An 18,175-nucleotide genomic window follows, 5' to 3' on the forward strand; every position below is an offset into this window, starting at 1 on the left:
GCCATGACCTAAGAGGTTGGGCTGGGTGAGGGTGAGGGTTTAGGAAGTATCAGGCACAGGTCAAAGGGGGAAATCCAAAAGGCAGATTCTTGGAGGTGATAGTGAGGCAATGAAACATACTAGTCATGTGACCAAATTATCAACTAGAGGGTCCCAGAGACAAGAGGAAAAGAGTAGAGACAGGTGGAAACCAGGGACTTCATAGGACAGCTAGAAGGTTCAAAACTGGGGTGAGAGGCAGAGCATGAGAGAAACCAACAGATTTTATAGAGTGCTCACAGCCTCGAGCTGTGGGCAAGAGGGGGTGACCAGGCCTGGACATCTGTCACCATCTCCTTCATGTTGTATCCAGCCTCCATGGCTACAAAGGGACTCCTACATGGTCTCTTCTTTCAGGGAGCACCTGCTCTCAGGGGGACAGAGTGGCCGAAGAGACACTCAATACACCCAGAGAGCAGAGGAACAGCATGAACGAGCAGTGAGTGTATAGGACAGAGCATGGCCTCCTTGGGGCGAAAGCCCTTTTCAAAAGGAGAACTTCCTGAAATTGGACACCAGCAAACCCGGGTTCCTGTTTTTGAAGGATTTATTATCCCTGGGGTTGGTTAATCTCACACAGAGCGCCGCCCAAGGTCTCTTGACTGTAGGGTGGGAACAGCAGGGAACAGCAGTGCTTTCCCAACTTGGTCCCCAGTCCTACAACTGGAGGGGGGTACTGGGAAGGTGCCACGTGCCCCACTGGGCATCTTTTCCTGCACCTGGCATTGGCCATGAGGAGCCCTGATCACCCAGGAGATGTTCTCTGTGCTGGCCCTGCTGCTTCCCATCCAAGGCTGCCCTGTCCCACATTCCAGGTGGTTCCAGCAGACTCCTGACAATAACTGGCTCACCCCCCCCCCCCACCCCGCAGAGTGCTGTATCTTTCACCTGCGCCATAAGTGGCATTCTCCAGTGTTCCTGAGGGAAATACAAATCTCAGGGGAATAAGTACTTTATATAATACATCCCGGTCCCAGGAGGCAGAGAGAGAGAAGGGAGTGGATGTTCATGAAGAGGAAAAAGTACCCTGAAGACCACCCATTCTGATCAATTCAAAACCTCCCTAGGGATGGATGCCTGGTTGGTTCAGTCACTAGAACATGCAACTCTCGATCTCAGGGTTGTGAATTCATGCCCCACATGGAGTGTGGAGCCTACTTCAAAAAAAAAAAAAAAAAACCACACCCTATATCTTTGGATCCATTGGTACCACCCTTAGCCCAGGCAAGAGGCCCCTTTCTCTGGGTCCCTGGGTCTGTGCTTTGGAGGGGCTGCCCTCACCCTCCTCTGGTCAGTGTCTCCTTCCAGAACAAAAGGTTAGCGGGACCAAGCGCACTTGCCTGCCAGAAGCCTGGGCCCTGCCCTTCTAGTCCTAGAAGTATCTAGAACGCTGAATTTCCTACCCACTTGATCCTGAGCCCATGTCCAGGCCTGCATGAGCCTCTTCCTGGGGCTGTCCTCCAGAGGGACAGCCATACTGCCACGATCACACGCCTGGGCCCTTTCCAGGGGTGAGCAAAGGGCAGCTGTTTGCACAGATGTGGACGGAGCTTGGACATGGGAGCGGGGTGTGCACATGGAGAGTGCAGGACCCCTTATGGTTCACGGTGGAGCCGACAATAAAAGAGAGGGGGCAGGGTGGGAGCTGCCCCCCCTTCCCCCACATCACTGCCTATGGGAAGTCTCCATTCTCACTTGACTTTCCAGGTTGTTATGAAGGTGTATTTGTCAATGTAGAAGGAAAGGGTGTGTTTTATGTGACAGTTTGTTAGCTTGACTTAACATACAGCATTTAAATATTTGGCCACATAGTATGTGGACCTCCATTTGTACTCTCGTCTGGGGCTCTGCAAATCCCAGGGGTGGCCTGAGCACAGTAGGTCATTCCCAGAGGCCCTTGGGGCAGCCAGGACATGTCTGAGCCCCCTGTGCAGCGATGCTTAGGCGCTGTGTCTCGCCTCCCGCATGTACCACATGTTCATATGCGTGCATGCAGTATCGGTCCTGTGGCTGCAGGCTTGGTGATGCTCTATTGATGGATTGGTTAGGGCTCCTCTGGTTGCAAGTGACAGAAAACCAAATCCTAAGTGGCTTGAGCAAGAAGAGAGCGTACTGGTTCATATAACCAAAGCCCAAGATTCCACTTGATCAGGGGCTCTTATTTCGTCCTCTCTGGCTCTGCTCACCACCACTGATGACTCTGTCCCCAGATAAGCACTGTACTTGCTTTGTGAGTACGGGGTGGCTATTGCACCTCCAGATCTTACCCCCCCTCTCGCCTCCCCACCCAACCATGTCCCATTGCAGAAGGAGAGTGCTACCTTCTCAGCGTGAGGTCTCATGGCATCCCATTAGCTCTGACTGGTCACATGGCCATTAAAACCAATGACTGTGGCCTGAAGGAGGCCAGTGTCTAAGGCACTTGCCTTAACCCTCATGGCTTGGGAGTGGAAAAGGCAATGGAGCCCAAAGAAAAATCAGAGACAGTTGCCAGAAGAGAGGGCAATGGCTCCTGGGGAGCCCTCTCCCTGCCTGCCCCTGACAGTTCCCACTGTAGGGATCTTTTAGAGACAATCCCTACGTGAGCCTATGCCCCCTTTTGAGCCTGCAGCTGCCCCGAGGCTGCTCATTTAATGCTCTGTTGTGCCCACCAATGTTTGCCCTCCCCAGAAGCATCGGCCGTCTGGCCTGCCTGAGCTCTTGGCCCCCCGCCCAAGAAAGCAAACTGTTTGAAGGCAGGGATTCAACACACGTTCACTCAGCAGATGCTGGGAAGCACGTACTCAGACCAAGTACTGTGTTCAGTACTGTTTAGGTACTATGAAGGTACTGTTTATTGTTGAGACAGCGGTGAACAACATAGATCAAGCCCTTGCTGCCTTGTGCTTACATTCTGGTGGGAGGAGAAAGTCAGCAAATGAGTGGTCATTTACTAAATGTGGTGGTCATTTACCACTTCTGGTGGTCATTTACTAAAGAAAGAAACAAAGCAGGGTATGGGGTTTAGGGACCATGGCTGAATGGGGATTTGTATTACAGGTTTGGCAAGTGATGCTTCTTTAATAAGGCCACACAGATGGAAAGACCTGAGGGGGGGTGAGGGGAAGTCATATGGATATCTGAAAGAAGAACACTGCAGCCAGAAAGGACAGCAAGTGCAAAGACCCTGAGGCAGGAGTGTGTTTGGCATGTCTGAGGAACATCATGGAAGCCAGTGGGGCTTGAGTGTTGTGAGGGAGGAAGAGAAGGATGGGAGATGAAGTCAGGAAAGCGGGGGTGGTAATGGGGACCGGAGTGGGTCAGGGATGGGGAGGAAGTGTAGCAAGCAGGCCCTCATCAGTCACTGGAAGGACTTTGGCTTCAGACTGGGTGAGACTAGAGCCTTTGGACTCAAAGAGCAATGTAAACACCTTAGGTTGTGAGAGGAAGGAAGGCAGGGCGGGCCCCTGAGGAGGCTGGGGCCGGGGAGGAGGCTCCTGCAGTAACCCAAGCCGAAGCGGATAGTGGCAGTGGTGAGAGGCGGTCAGATTCCGAAACATCCCCATGGTGGAGCCGCAAGATCGGGATGAACTGGGATGTGGGATAGGAGAGAACAACGGGAGTTGGGGCAAAACCAGGGTTCGGGCCATAAGGCACTGGGGTGGTGGAGCTGGGAGGCTGGGAGGGGAGGAGGAGTCGCGTTTGGGACACGTCAGGTCCGAGATGCATCTTGGACACTCACGTGGCCGTGTCCAGGGAGAGGTGAGACGTGCACGTTTGGACTTCGGGGAACAGGCTGGGGCTGGAGGCTTAACAGCCCCCAGCGGGGAGGGGTTTCGTCCTACCGTTTCTCAGCCTTCGCCCACCACCCAGAACAGGACCAGGTATGGAGCTGGGGGTGCCCAACGGAGTGACGATAACGTCAAAAGGAATCACCATCTCTGTTTCACAAGCTGTGCTGAGGGTCCTGTGCGTGTGATCTCGCCCCCCCTTCCTGTGATCCCCTGAGCCCGGGCGATTGCAACCCCGGCTTCCAGATGAGGAGACAGGTTCAGAGAGAGCCTCGGTCATCCGCCCTCGAGGGCTCCAGCGTGTTTATGGGATCATCAAAATCACTGCGTCCCCATGCCCGCAGCACCCCCCCCCACCACCCCCTGCAGCCTGACGAGGCCCGGCACTGACCCCTGCTCCCTGTCTCCCCTCCTCCCTCCACCGCAGCCTGTGACCAGCTGGCGCTGGGGGTGGTGGCCATCTTCGGGCCGTCACAGGGCTCCTGCACCAACGCAGTCCAGTCCATCTGCAATGCCCTGGAGGTGCCCCACATTCAGCTCCGCTGGAAGCACCACCCACTGGACAACAAGGACACCTTCTACGTGAACCTCTACCCTGACTACGCCTCTCTCAGCCACGCCATCCTCGACCTGGTCCAGTACCTCAAGTGGCGATCGGCCACCGTGGTCTATGACGACAGTACAGGTGGGTAGCCGGGCCCGGCTGGGCTGAGGGCGGGGAGGGAGGGGGGCGGAGCCCCAGGGTCAGGCTCTTGTCTGCTCGCCCAACTCAGCTGTCCCCGGAGGAGGATCCACAGTCACACCTAAGCCTTATCTAGTCACCCAGACACTCCCCCCTGCACTCCCCCCGCAGCCTCGGGCTCACCAGCCACACTCCCACCTTCCCCACGCTCCTGCCTCCACCCCTGCAGCCTGCTCAGGTCTGCGCTCAGCAGCCACCAACCAGCTGCACTCACCCCTGCCCAGCCACGCCTGACCTGCCGCGTGCTAACGGCTCACATTCCTGCCTGCAGCAAACATACCCAGCTCGGGACTCGGACCGGCCCGTGCGTGCGTGCCGGCTCTGACGCTCAATAGCTGTTCCCCCGCTTCCTCTCTCATTGCAAAGACTTGAGTCCCGAGACATTTCTTAGCCTGGCCTCTTAAGAGAGAGTGACCTTGGCAAGTCACTTAACCCATCTGGCCCTTCTCTGCCCACATATCAAGTCGAGAGCTATCGCATCCAGCCTGGAAAGAGCCCTCCAGCTCTCTGCTGCCTGTGATTCTATGTCAGCTCTTGATTACCTCCTAATGGGGTGTGGGAATCATAGGGAGAGAATCCCTCAGAAAAGCTGTCTATTTAACTCGGGATTCTACGAGCATCTGTTGATTACCTGCTATGCCCAAAGTACCAGACAGGAGATCCTGGAGGGCAGGGCACCCCACCCCGGCTCAGTGCCCCCAGCATGAGGCGTCTGCCTTTAAGGGGCACTGGCACCTGGCTCCGGGTCCCCGCCAATGTTTTGGGCAGCCCTGTAGACGATCGGTCTTAGCACACTGCTGGGAATGATAGTGTGGCTTCGAGCCTGCTTCCTTGTCCGGACATGAGCCTTGCGTGCCTCTGGGGCTTAGCACAGGGCCTGGTACAACATAAATGTTTTTAAGTGCTTGTTGAACTGAACTGAACTAAATCGAATTGAAAAATCAAGAGGAAATAAGTTATAATCAAATTTTGCAAGAAGAGAGTACTGGGCACCGGTAAGGAAGAAGAATGAGGATGTGGTGATCCCATCTTCTTTCGAGGAGTTAATCATATCATAGGGGCATGAGTCCGTACCCAGAGGTCATTGGTCATTCCAGGCCATCAGAGCTAAGAATCCGGCGACAGGTACATACAGTCAGCGCCAAGGCCCCTGGGGAGAGGAGGCCCTGTGGCCTTGGCTAATCTGTGCTGACTTACTAGAGAAAGAGAGACGTGAGCTAGGCCTTGAGGGTGGATGGACGGGGAGAGCAGTCGCGAGGGCAATCACAGGAGGCGGGGGCAGCACCAGCAAAAATGAGGAGGCGGGACGTGCACCGCAGCTTTCTCAAGAGCAGGGCCTGGCTGGGGGAGAAGATTCACGTTTGGAGGGTGGGAGGAAAAGGTCAGATAAACAGAGCATATCAGGCTGTGCCAGGTCTCTGCTGTCTAGCTTCAGAGTTCAGACTTTATCTTGGAAGCAGCCAAGACACCATTGAGTGTTGTTGCGCAAAGAAGTAGAATAATGAAAGCAGAGTTTTAGAAGGCGGCTGTGACGGCCATGCTCAGGGAGGATTGCAGGGAGAGCCCGGAACAAGAAGACAAGCAGAGGTGGCCGGATTGATCCAGGCAGGAACAAAGGAGGCCTGGATTCGAGGGGCTGCTTGGAAGAGAGCTTGGGGCCGGTGGGGGAAGGGAAGAACTGGATGTGAACGGAGTGATGTTGAAAAGGTGTAGCTGGAGTGTCACGGACACAGAGCAGTCAGAGCAGCCTAGTTGAGTTCAACTTGATTTTCAATTTGGTTCCATTCAGCTTAACAAACATTTCAAAACGTGGGGGAGTCCGTGGCGTAGCTGGTTCGGTCAAGAACACAATGGGTACTAGGGGTTCGGTCAAATAATGTTCTGACTTTGATGATGACTAGTGGGTGGTAAGAGGTATGCTCCCAGAATCAGGATATTTCAAAACGTCAGCTTGTGGGTCATCAAAGCCCCGGAGCGGGAAGCACTTAAGAGCAGGGTTTGGCTATATCTGCTCTGGGGGCTTTGTGCTTTCCGATGTCTTGGCTGGAGTAACAGACAACTCAACTCAAACTGACTCAAGCCATAGGCACTTCGTTATCTGACTGACAGGAGGTCTAGAGATGGGCTGGTTTAACAGCTCGACAGAGTCAGGACGCTGGGTCAGTATCCCTGCAGTTCTCCTGGCTTTCCCTCTCATAGTCACAAGAGGGCTGCCGCAGCTCCTACCATCACATCCTCATGTGATGATACCCCAGGAAGTAGAAGGAAAGAGGTAGGAGCCAACGGGATTTTTCTTAATGTGACTCATGCCTCTTACCAAGAAGGAAAATCTGTCTCAGAACCTTCCAACAGACCATCTGTCCAGCTCGCTGAGTCTGGACAGATGCTACTACCCTAAGCATGTTCAAATAGGAAACAGATTGCCACTAACTGGCTCTTTTTTTTTTTTAATGTTTATTTATCTTTGAGAGAGAGAGAGGGAGCATGAGTGGCAGAGGGGGAGAGGAGCAGAGGGGATCTGAATCAGGCTCTGTGCTGACAGGACAGAGCCTGATGCGGGGCTCAAACTCACAAACTGTGAGATCATGACCTGGGCTGAAATTGGACGCTTAACCGACTGAGCCACCCAGGCACCCCAGCCACTGATTGGCTCTTAACCAATCACCAGTCACCTCTTGGGACTGGCGCACTGCCCCCTGAACAAAATCATGGCTCTCTTCGCCCACCTAGAAGGGGGCACAGTGCACCAGTTTCTACAATATTTATACAATAACACTGTGTAAGAAACCGCCCCCAAAACGGAGTGGCTTAAAACAGTATTTGTTTAGTTCACGAGTCTTCAGGGTCAGTGGTTGGCTGAGTTAGCTAGGCGGTCGTGCTCGTCTCAGCTGGATCACTCGCATGCCTGCGGGTCATTTGGCGGTCGGTTGATGTAAACCGGCCTTGGCGGAGATGACAGGGGCAACGGGCCCCTCCTCCACCAGCAGGCTAGCCCAGACATGTCATGACGGTGGCAGAGATGCAAGAGACCAAACCCAGCGTGCAGTTCCATTTCGAGCGGCTCGTGTCCAATGCCTGCTAATACCCCGTTGGCCAACACAGGTTACATGGTTGGGTCCAGTGTCATTAGTGGGGCAGGTCACCTGCCCACAGTTGGAGGTCACTGCAAAGTTACGTGGCCAGAGGTGTGCCTCTAGGGAGGGGTGAAGAACCAGGGTCACCAATGCAATCTACTGCAGGGAGAACTCTTTTTTTTTTTTTTTTCATGTTTATTTATTTTTGAGAGAGAGACAGAGAGACAGAGCATGAGCGGGGGAGGGGCAGAGAGAGGGAGACAGAGAATCCGAAGCAGGCTCCAGGCTCTGAGCTGTCAGCACAGAACCTGATGCAGGGCTCGAACTCACAAACCATGCGATCATGACCTGAGCCGAAGTTGAGCGCTCAACCGACTGAGCCACCCAGGCTCCCTAAGGGAGAACACTTTTTAAATGTACCCGGGGACCCCATAGATGCGGATGACCAACTGATGACGCAGAGAGGTCAATGCCATTGAGAGAAGAGTTCTTACAGTTGCCTAGAAGCAGGAGGGGGCACGTCGTGGCACGCAGAGCCTCATGGAGAAGCACCGGATCCGTCAGGAGGCAGGAGCAAGCGGAAAGCATGGGCACGAGCCTTTTTTACTCCGGAGACTTTAATTATTTTATTACCCTAATGTAGCCTATAGTACGACAGGTGGGATTTGTTAGGCGGAGACATCCTCTGTGGGGCAGGAAGCAAAACACAGATGTTGGGGTTTATAATGTGAGCCTTGTGTACTCAGAAACAGAGGGAGAGTAGGAACATAGACAAGTGCGGCCATTAGTTTGGCGCATGATTTCGGGATGCCAGATCCTCAGTTACAGAATATTCAAGAGTGATTATTACAGGAACCAACAGGGTTGGCCCGTGACCTTTGACAGGTGGTCGCCTTCACAACCTGATCTGCACCCAGAGACAAACTGGTGTCGAGAATGAAAGGAAGGGTCTTGGAAAAACCTGGGGTGGAGGGAAGGGCCCCACTGTAGGAGCCAGCCAACAGGTTGAGTCTCAAATCTTGATCCCGTTGCTAGCATGCTGCGAAACCTTGGCAGACCACGTGACCTCTGTGAGCCTCAGTTTCTTCGTCTGTAACGTTGGGAAGAAAAGTCTCTATTCTACATGCCTTCTAGGACAGGGAGATGGTTAAATAGGGTAATGAATATGCAGAAGTGCTTTGTAAGTGAAAAGCATGAGTCCAACAACCATGATTCACTGCAGATATTTTGAGAGAGATTGATTAGGGAGGCAGCCAGGAAGAAAAGCTCATCTTGGGCAAGCCAAGAGCCTCATCCTCTGTTGTGGGGGGCGCTGAGACGAGCCTCTGGTCTCCTTTGGGAATACGCTGATGAGAAGGAGGTCTGACATTTGCTGCTGGAGAATGTGGGTCACTGTGTATTACACGGGGCAATGCACTTGGCTGACAGGTAGACCCTGGTGGCCTCTGCTCCAGCATGCAGGCTGTCCCCGTCCTCATGTCCTGGATCCCCAAAGCCCACGTGCCTGCCTACCGAAGCTGGGCATGACTCTGAACACTGAGCGAGCGGGCGCAAAGTGAAAACTCGGAGGCTTGCAGGGTAACAGGTGTGAGCGGGCAGCGGCATTCACCCAAACTGAGAATTTCTGGGGTTAGTTGGGGAGGGAGGGTAAGGCTGGGTGTGTGTTCCAGAGGGGCTCGAGGCCCCTCTGTCCTCTGCGAGGATCGACCGATACCCTTGTTCCTGTGCCCCATCAAGTTTAGGAAGCACTGTGACCCCTGTTTGATCCAGATCATTCCAGGATGCCAGAGCCCTCTGCCAGCCCATGCACCTGGATCTGCGGCCTTCCAGGAGACCGGGGTTCCTGATGACCATGGCCATGGCAACGCTTGTTTGGGAGCTCCTTGGGAGGCTTAGGTCACAAGGATATATCTCTGTCCTTTCCAGCAGAGGGGAACGATGGATACCATTCAAACTGCTTTCCTGGTGACCAGCCATCAGGAATGGAGAGGAGAGGCTGACCAGATCTAGGCATTTGTATCAGAAATGCATTTGGAAACCCAGATGCTCTGTTGGAAGGCTCTCAAAGTAGGCTGTCTGTGTGGGGGGACTCTGTCCAGACAAGGGACACTGAAATAGTTGATTGCAAACTTTAATCCAGAGAAAACTAGCTTAAGCAAAAACAAACAAACAAACAAAACAGGAGGAGTGGATTTTGTTGGCTGTGTTTACTGGAGAGTTCAGGAGTAATTTTAGCTTCAGGTACTATTTGATCCAGAGGCTCAAATGGGTATCATTAGGACTTACTTGTCCTGACTTCTGTGGTTTTGGAATCCTTCTCAGGTTCTGTGTGGTGATGCCCAGAGTTACTTCCTCCCTCTTTGGAGTGAAGTGGAAAAGGGGGGGTAGCTCTTACCAGTTGCTGAGGCACCATTTCTGGAAGTCATCTGATAGGACCAGCTGGTGTCACATACCCATCTCTAGGCCCGTACCTATGCCTGGAGGAATGTGTGTGCTGATTGGCCAGGCTGGGGCCGCATGCTGTGCCCCTAGAGCTGGGGGTAGATCCCTCCTGAGTCATGTGGTGAGAGCATGGAGGTGGAGTTGCTCCCCAGAGGAGAACCCCAGTACTGTCGAGGGGGAATGGCCTGTAGCCGGTGGACAGCACAATTAGGACACAGACGCTAAGCCCTGACTGTGGGCGGAGAGCCTAGTGGGCAGAGGGGATGGCCTACTTGGGACCCTGGCCCCTGCTGGCTCAGCCCCTCCCTGCAGTGGGGAGAGGTACGGAGGGCAGCAAGCAGGCTTGCTCCCAGGCTAAACAGAGGGGAGTCAGCAAGAACGGACCTTGAAATAGCTACGGAAATGAACTTAATTAGACCTAAGTAAGCCATTTGTCTCCAGGAAGTGACATTCAGTTTTCCCTGAAAGTCCCCAGATTAAGTGGTTTCGCAAAATGCCAAGGTGGAGGATGGATTTTTCAGTGTGGGGAGAAAAAAAAAAAAAAACCAAAAAACAGTAAGTCAGTTCAATTATGGAAATTTGCGTTGAGCACCACCTAAGCGCCAGGCCCTGTGCTCGAGGCTGCGGGGACCCAGGGTGGGGAGTGAGACAAGGTGCTGAGGGCAAGGCCACCGGGTTGGAGGAGGGGGTGTTTTGTTTCGACAGAGCAGTAGGGGTAGGCTTCCCGGAGGAAGCGATTCCATTGAGCCTGGAAAAAACGGGTCGGGTTTACTGAGGTAGCCTGTCCTTGGGTTGGGGGACACAAATACCACGTAGGCTTATACAGTCCCAACAGTAGTTGGTACAGAGGAGCCTGGAGGCTCCACTTGTGCCACATTCTGGAGGCAGGTCCCACGCTTCCCAGTGTTGCAGGTGGGGTGATGAAGAGGGGTGGTCTCGGGTGTGGGCTCCGTAAATCTGTATACCCCCTTCTAGTTTAGAGAGGAGCGGGTAGGTGTGGTCAGTGGGAACTTGCTGTCTCTCTGTGCCTACTTTTGGATCTGCACGTGTCGTATGTGTTTCTGTGTCTGCACACGCCCTTATTTACATATGTGAACAAGCCCAGGCATATGTCCGTATCAAAGTACGCATGTCCATGTAAACATGTGTTTGCGTGTGCACAGCCCGGTGCCTGTGTCCGGACACATAACCGAGTCTGTGCACATGCACGTATCTCTGTGGGCCACGCGTCCACGTCTGTGTGTGTCCCCAGACCTGTGGCCGCAGGCGTGTGTGGACACCCGAGATGCCCGCAGCTGTGTATACCTGTGTGCACACATGTGTCTTTTGCACCCCGGGGCCTCCCAGGGCTCATCCGACTGCAGGAGCTCATCATGGCCCCATCGAGGTACAACATTCGCCTGAAGATCCGCCAGCTCCCCCTTGACTCCGATGACTCACGCCCCCTACTCAAGGAGATGAAGCGGGGCCGTGAATTCCGCATCATCTTCGACTGCAGCCACATCATGGCCGCCCAGATCCTCAAGCAGGTGCGTGAATGCGGGCCAGCCGGAGGGATGGAAGGCATGGTCGGGATCTGCCTGCCACGTCCCCCCACCTTCCCTTTCCCACACTCGGGCGTGACGCCGGCCAGAGTTCGGCTGGACCCCAGCTCCGCTTCCTTCTGGCGATGGGAACCGGCCTCTGCAAGCCCGTTCGAGCAGCAGCAAAAGGGACGCAGTGCGGTCTTTAAGCTCTGGCTTGGTGTGAGGATGGAATGAGACCAGGGTTGAGCCCAGCCTGGCACCCGGAGGGTGCTGTGAGAATGCTAGCTTCGGTGCCATCACTGCAGGTGGGGGTCAGGGGGTGCCGCGCAGGGCCTGAAGCCACACAGGACAGAACATTTCAGGAGGCACGGAGAGGCCTCGGGGTCGCGGGAAGAGCCCCAGGAGTGCCTCACCGCCTCTTCCGTGATGAGTTCCCCGTAGCCCACAGCACTTGGTGTTACTCTTCCTATCACTAGGTTTATTGAAGTTCCCCGCACCATCTGCTCCTCTTTGCAGTGACAGTGGGGGAGGAAAGTGGCTCTCGGTCCCGGATGGGCCTCTGTTCCTTCCCAGACGCAGCCTGGCATGGCATGCTGGGAACAAGAGCAGTGTCTGCCAGCTGCCTAAGAAATAAACAACGAAATCGCCTACAACCCCCTTGGAGGGTGCTGCAGCTGAAACCCAAAACACTCCAATTTGAGCCAGTGCTCTGTGTAAAAGGCGATTATATGGTCCCAGAACGTGTCCCTGGTGATACAAGGAGGCATTCCGTGGGGCTCTATACTCATGACCCTGCGAGAGGCAGGTGGGGGGTCGGGGGGGAGACACGGAGTGCAGGGAGATGGGCGCTGAGCTGGGGACGGGGCATTTTCAAGTCCGTGGGGGGTGGGAGGTTTCCGGTCTCAGCCTCCAGTTGGGCCTTGCCAAGGGGGTGCCCAAGCCTTCTGGCCGCCTCTGTCCTCCCCCAGGCTGCTTCACACAGCAGTTAGATAGCTCGTTTGGGGGTTTGAATCTTGCTTCTGCCCTTGGGTGTTGTGCGCCCAAGAGCGAGGGACCCCGGGGTCGTCCCCTCCTCTGTCCGTGGAGCCAACGATCCCTACCTCAGCCGGTGACAGAGGATTCTGTTGAGACAAGGCAAAGAAAGAGTCTAGCCCAGGGTCCGGTGCACAGTCGGCACCCGGTGTGGGGCATCTTTAAAGTCACAATGGAGGAGACCCACGCTCCCCAGCAGTCCCTTAACCCTCCTCCCGGGGCACCTGCCAGCGCTTCCTTCTATCACGGAGTAATAGAGACAGTCACGACCCCGGTTCGCCGAGTTACTATGTGCTGTGTCCATGTAGCCCCTCACTGCCACCCTGGGAGGTGGCAAGGATTATCACGCCCAGTTTACAGGTGAGGAAACTGAGGCTCAGGGGGAAAGGAATGGACCCAAGGTCATCCAGCCAGAAAGTCGAAATTTACTCCCCACATCTGCCTAACTTGAAAACATCCAGAATTAAAAGTGGAGATTTTGTGCTCAGCAGGTATACACTGCACCCCACAAAGGTAAATACATCCATTTACTGAAGCCTTTTCTGAGCCTTGAACCTGCTGAAGCAGGCTGTGAATCTCCAAGAGGGCGAGAGAATGAGTGACATTTTCCAAGTGGACTTGAGCCCGTGACATTTATTCCTCCAGAGCACTTTGTGGGCCCAGAAGATCTTTGCAGAAAATGCATTATGGTAATTATTATAGATGATAGGTTTCTAATAAAATACATAAATGTATACAATGCAGGCTTCATGGTACATGGTAATAATTCCAGCCGTGCGGGCTGCTTCGTGGTCAGCTGGACCAGGGAAGCCTGGCTGTCTCGGCCCCCCTGGGAGGCTCTCAGCCTGACCACAGCCCCTCCTCCTGAGGCCTGGCTGGAGGCTGGTGGGGGCTGGGCTTTCCCACACCTCTCTCTGGAGCCAGGACGGTGAGCTCCGCCGGGTGGAGTCAGGGCACTGGCAGAGGCGGTCTGGGGCTGATCCCGGCGGCATTTCTCTTAAGTGTGGCAGGCCCGAGATGCTTACTGAAAAGCCAGACTACCGGGCCCAGCCCAGCCCTGCGGAATTCGGAATCTTTGCAGAGTATGGCTCAAGATTCTGCGTTTTAATCTGTCCCAGGTGACTTTCCCGGACACTCCCGTGTGAAACCCGCCGCTGTCTACCAGCCGGTCGTTGTCGCTTTGGGGAGGTGGTCTCAGAGAACAGCCCCCTCCCTGCGAGGAGCCAGACTCTCCCAACCCCCACCCCCACCCCCCGCCACCAGTCCGTCCAGTCCTCACCACTGGAGTGGAAGTGGGGAGGCTGCTTCTCGGGCATTCCCTGCAAGTTGCTAACGTTCTGCTTTCCCGCAGGCCATGGCCATGGGCATGATGACGGAGTACTACCACTTTATCTTCACCACTCTGGTAACGTACCGCTGGGTCATGGCACGGGTCGGGGTGGGACCCCCTGGGAGCAAGGTCAGCCTGGTGGGGACAGTTGCTGCAGCTAGAGAAGATTCGCGATGGCCTTGCTTCCTGAGGCTCTAGGTGTGGGCCCAGGCAGGGGCACAGGGATATGTTTGTGGCCCGCCCACTTTGAGAAGTGACATAGTGTTGTGACCCAGGGCAGTGAGTCTAGACCTGCCCATGCGAACACAAGCCCCTCTGATTACCAGCCACAGCCTTGCCTCGGTTTCTTCATCTGCGAAATGGGCACGATCATGGCCTCTACCCCCTAGGATGGTTGTGAGGACTAAATGTGCTGATTAAGTAAAATGCTGAGAGCGCTGCCTGGTTCGTGCAAAGAGCTGTGGAAGTATTAGCTGTTCTTACTATGGTGACCCCGGCCTCCCAGCCCACACGCTTCGCCTCGAATGTCTCAGGCCTCACACAACAACAGGCATTGCTACTTTGGATTTCTGTAGCATCCCTGCCGAAGTCTCCCCACTCACTGTCAGCTGGCCCAGCCCACCTGCAGGCTCCAGATGGGTCCTGTCCAAACTCCGAGAACATTTAGGGCCATTTAAACCCATTAGGATAATTAGTTGTGGCCTGAAATCAGCAGAATGAAGAGATCCCCGTGCCAAAGGGGCCCCAGCACCCAGCCGCCCTGCGTGGAGCCAGACACCCTTGCACCTCCCAGGGGCCCTGGGGGAACTGTTCCATCCAGCCTTGTTCTGGGGCAAGTGACAGCATGGCTAACCGTTCTGTCACTGAAACGAGCTTCTGCCATCTGCATCAGCCCGGCAGGCTTCTGTGTTCCTTCATCCATCCGGGACCCAGATAACATTCCTTACCCAGCACCTGGGCTCCGCTGAGTCTCTCCTGACGACTGGCACTGAGGCCCTGGCCTCAAGGAGCTCCCCTCCTGTGCGGTCTGCACCTCCGTGTCTAGGTCCTTCGGCAGGCTCGTGCCATCACAGGCCTGGACAGATGGCCGTGGGGCACAGTGCAGGGAGACACCAGGTACGGAGGGGCCGATGGAAGGTGGGAAATTCGAGGCAAGAAAGCAGATGCTTACGTTGTTCTTGAAGGATCAGTAGGAGTTCACCAAGGAGAGAGGGGAAGGGGATTCCACAGGAGAGAACAACATCAGCAAAAGGCAAGAGGCACATTAGTGCTTCCCCGGATTGCTTGGGGCTGGCTCGCTCTGGCTGATTGCCAGACCCCGTTGTGTTCATCTCTTCGCAAATCCACGTTCAGCGATAGCACGTAGGTGGCTTGAAGTCAGTCATGGTGGAAGGAATATTCGGGCCACAGGAGCTGGCAAAGACTACAAATGACAGTTTTTAGCCTCCCCTCCCCTAAGAGCTGGTTATTAAGCGTTCGCCAGCACACCATTTCTTATTCCCCTCCCTGCACCCCCACATACCCTGTGCCCGTGGCAGAGCTCAGGGGCCACCCTGCACATTCTCTTGATCCAGAGCTCAGACCTGGGGACGTGCCAGGAGTCACGCTGGGAGAATGGGATCCTGGAAACTGGAGACCGAGATCAGGCACCTTCTCCCGCAAGTCCCTGCTGGATTTCTGCCCACCCAAGCTGACTTTTCCATGCCATGCTGTATGCTGGAAAGTCATTGCAGGCTGGAGGATGAGGCCACCAGGTCTCCCATGTTTTTACCTCTGTTTGGAGCCCGGAGGGAGGCAGAGGAGGAAGGCTGGGAAGGTGTGGTGGGCACATCCCAGGGGCCCAAGGCCCTGTCCCCTGGCATGGCAGCCCCGTGCACCCCTTCCTGGGCTCCTGGGGTGCGGAGACCAACGTCCGGGCCCTTTGCCCTCTGGCCTGACTCCACCTTTCAGGCAACACTCTGGAGACGGCACCTCCCTAGTGACCCCAGTTTCCTTACGTTAATGCCATTGCCCTCCTGGGGGCGAGGCTAGAGGTCTTAGAGGGAGGCTCAGGGCAGGGAGTGCCCTGGGGTTTCCTCTGGCCCCAGACAGTGTCCACTTCTCTTTTTCATTTCCTTAATTCAAGCATCCGTTTACTCCCTTGTCCAGCAGCCACGTACAGATGCTCTCAAAGCCCCACGGACTGAGCAGGGCACTTGGGTGGGAGACAGTGTGCAGAGGTGGACCCAACACAAAGCCCACCAGCTGACAGGCTCCCTTCATGCACGTAAGGATCAAGCACTGCGACCCGTTCACCTGTACATCTCCGGTGCCCAGATAGTGCCTGGCCAGGCAGCAGGTGGCCATTAATGCCTGAATGAATGAATAACGACAGTACAAAGTAGAAAGTAATCAGTCAAGTTACCAAGACCCTTGTCATAGCCACGGTGAAGACCGTGCACTCTGGGGCCAGCCTGCCTGACTTAGAAGTCGAGATTCTTCCGCTTCCCTGGGCAAGTTACTTCACTTCTCTGTGCCTCATTTTCCCATCCACAAAATGGCCACAGCAACCGCATCACCTCATGGCATTGTTACGCAGAGCATTGAGTATGTTGAGTGCCTGATGTTTAATTAAGTACTACAGAAGTGTTAAATTGCTCGTGTTTTCTCTGTATTCAGCATCGCCCATCTCATGCAAAATTCAGAACAACTCTCCAAGGGAGGAACGATGTCCCGATTTTACAGGAGAGTAGAAACCAAGGCTCAGAGCGGCCACTCGCGAGAAAGGGAGCGGAGCCTGGATCTTTACCAGCTGGGGGCTGTCTAGCTCCAAAGGTCCCTGTGGAGTCCTGTCGCCCTGAAAACCCGCACAACGTCATGGCTGGCCTCCCCTGGCCGCACACGGCAGCCATGGTCCAGGCACGGTGGTCGACACTAACGAGGGGAAATGGAGCCTCCACAAATCCCAGCCTTGCCCACACCTCACAGGTTCCAAAGCCCTTTCTCCACATCGCTGGTTTTCCTCTTTCCACGGCAGAGTTTTTGCTCCCCGTCGATGGATGGGCAAACCTGGGACCGGAGAGGTTGAGTGGCTTGCCCAGAGTCTCACAGTGGATCGGTGGTGGAGGCCGTGGCTCCTGACTTCCGGTCTGGTGCACGGTCTCTCCAGCCCACTGCCCGTGCTCCCTGGGCCTCTCTGAGGAGCAGGGAGAGTCGATCTTTCCAGGGAGGAACCCTGCCGTACAAAGAGTTCTGCAATTTGCAGCCGAGTAGGTGAGCGCGCGTGTATCGGGGCTCTAACCAGCGTGTCTCCCAACTGCCCCCGGCCGCCTGCCTGCCAGGGCATCAGCCGTGTCCCTCGGGTCCCTCCGCTCCAGCCCATGTCCTGCTTCAGCTCCGGCTCCAGCCCCAGGATCCTCCTCCCGGCCCCGCTGGCTTCAGGGTCGGCCTCGTGATTCCGCCTCTTTGCTGCCCATTGGTCAGTCGAGGCTGTATCGGGGAGGGCAGTGGCATTTGCCATTTCTCTCCTTCCCCTTAGCAAACCCACGTCACCAACTCCTTGCCTCTAAAAAATTCTCCAAACTCGCTTCTTTCACGCAGAAGACATTTTAATTACCCCAGCGGCCAGTATCTGCGCCAGCCAGCTTTGAGCCATTCCCAGATAACCCCGCGTTAATCAGCCCCAGCTGAGCCCCTGGTACATGTCATGTGTAGGTAAAAGCCTGGAGGTGGAAGAAGAATTATAATAAATTAATAGATAAGCAATCACAATTAATGCCACTTCCCGGCAATAACAGTTATATCATGGGAAAAATATTTTCATCTGTCATTCCTTAAGGCAATGTTTTCCGAGCTTCAGCTTCTACCCAGTCAGACCCATGGGGTGCTAATGAATTAGTCTATTATGTTATGCTGAATGTTTCTAAAAGGTCCCTCGTCGACACTGAATTTGGCGTGTCAACATTTGGCATCGAGAACAGCAACTTTTTGCCAAGCGGCAAGGTTGCGCTCGGTTCGCCGTGCGTGGCACCTGGGGTCTCGGCGAGGGGCAGTTTGGACCAAAAATCGGAGCCGGACAAAGAGGCCTGTTCAGCAGCGCCCCGTCGTCACTGCCCTCGCGTCACAGGAGTGGGGACATTTGGTGCCAGGGGTCCTACCACACTTTGTACCCCGGGCTCAGGGTGAAAGGGAGGGAGGTGACCCCAGCAGTGACCCCAGCTTGCTCCCTCCCAGGCTCAGAG

At 55.0% G+C, this 18,175-nt stretch overlaps 1 protein-coding gene across 2 annotated transcripts in view; it reads left to right on the top strand.

Annotated features, from left to right (window-relative positions):
- Positions 1–18,175, top strand: part of GRIK3 (glutamate ionotropic receptor kainate type subunit 3) — a 229,878-nt gene that overhangs the window by 145,864 nt on the left and 65,839 nt on the right. For both annotated transcript variants that reach the window (XM_060625295.3, XM_060625294.3), the window contains exons 3-5: positions 4,237–4,494; positions 11,415–11,596; positions 13,977–14,030. In XM_060625295.3, coding sequence (XP_060481278.1) covers positions 4,237–4,494; positions 11,415–11,596; positions 13,977–14,030 — 494 coding nt within the window. The remainder of the gene's footprint in view (positions 1–4,236; positions 4,495–11,414; positions 11,597–13,976; positions 14,031–18,175) is intronic.

The sequence above is a fragment of the Panthera onca genome, chromosome C1 (assembly GCF_046562875.1).
Source record: "Panthera onca isolate mPanOnc1 chromosome C1, mPanOnc1 haplotype 2, whole genome shotgun sequence".
Classification (NCBI taxonomy): Eukaryota; Metazoa; Chordata; class Mammalia; order Carnivora; family Felidae; genus Panthera; species Panthera onca.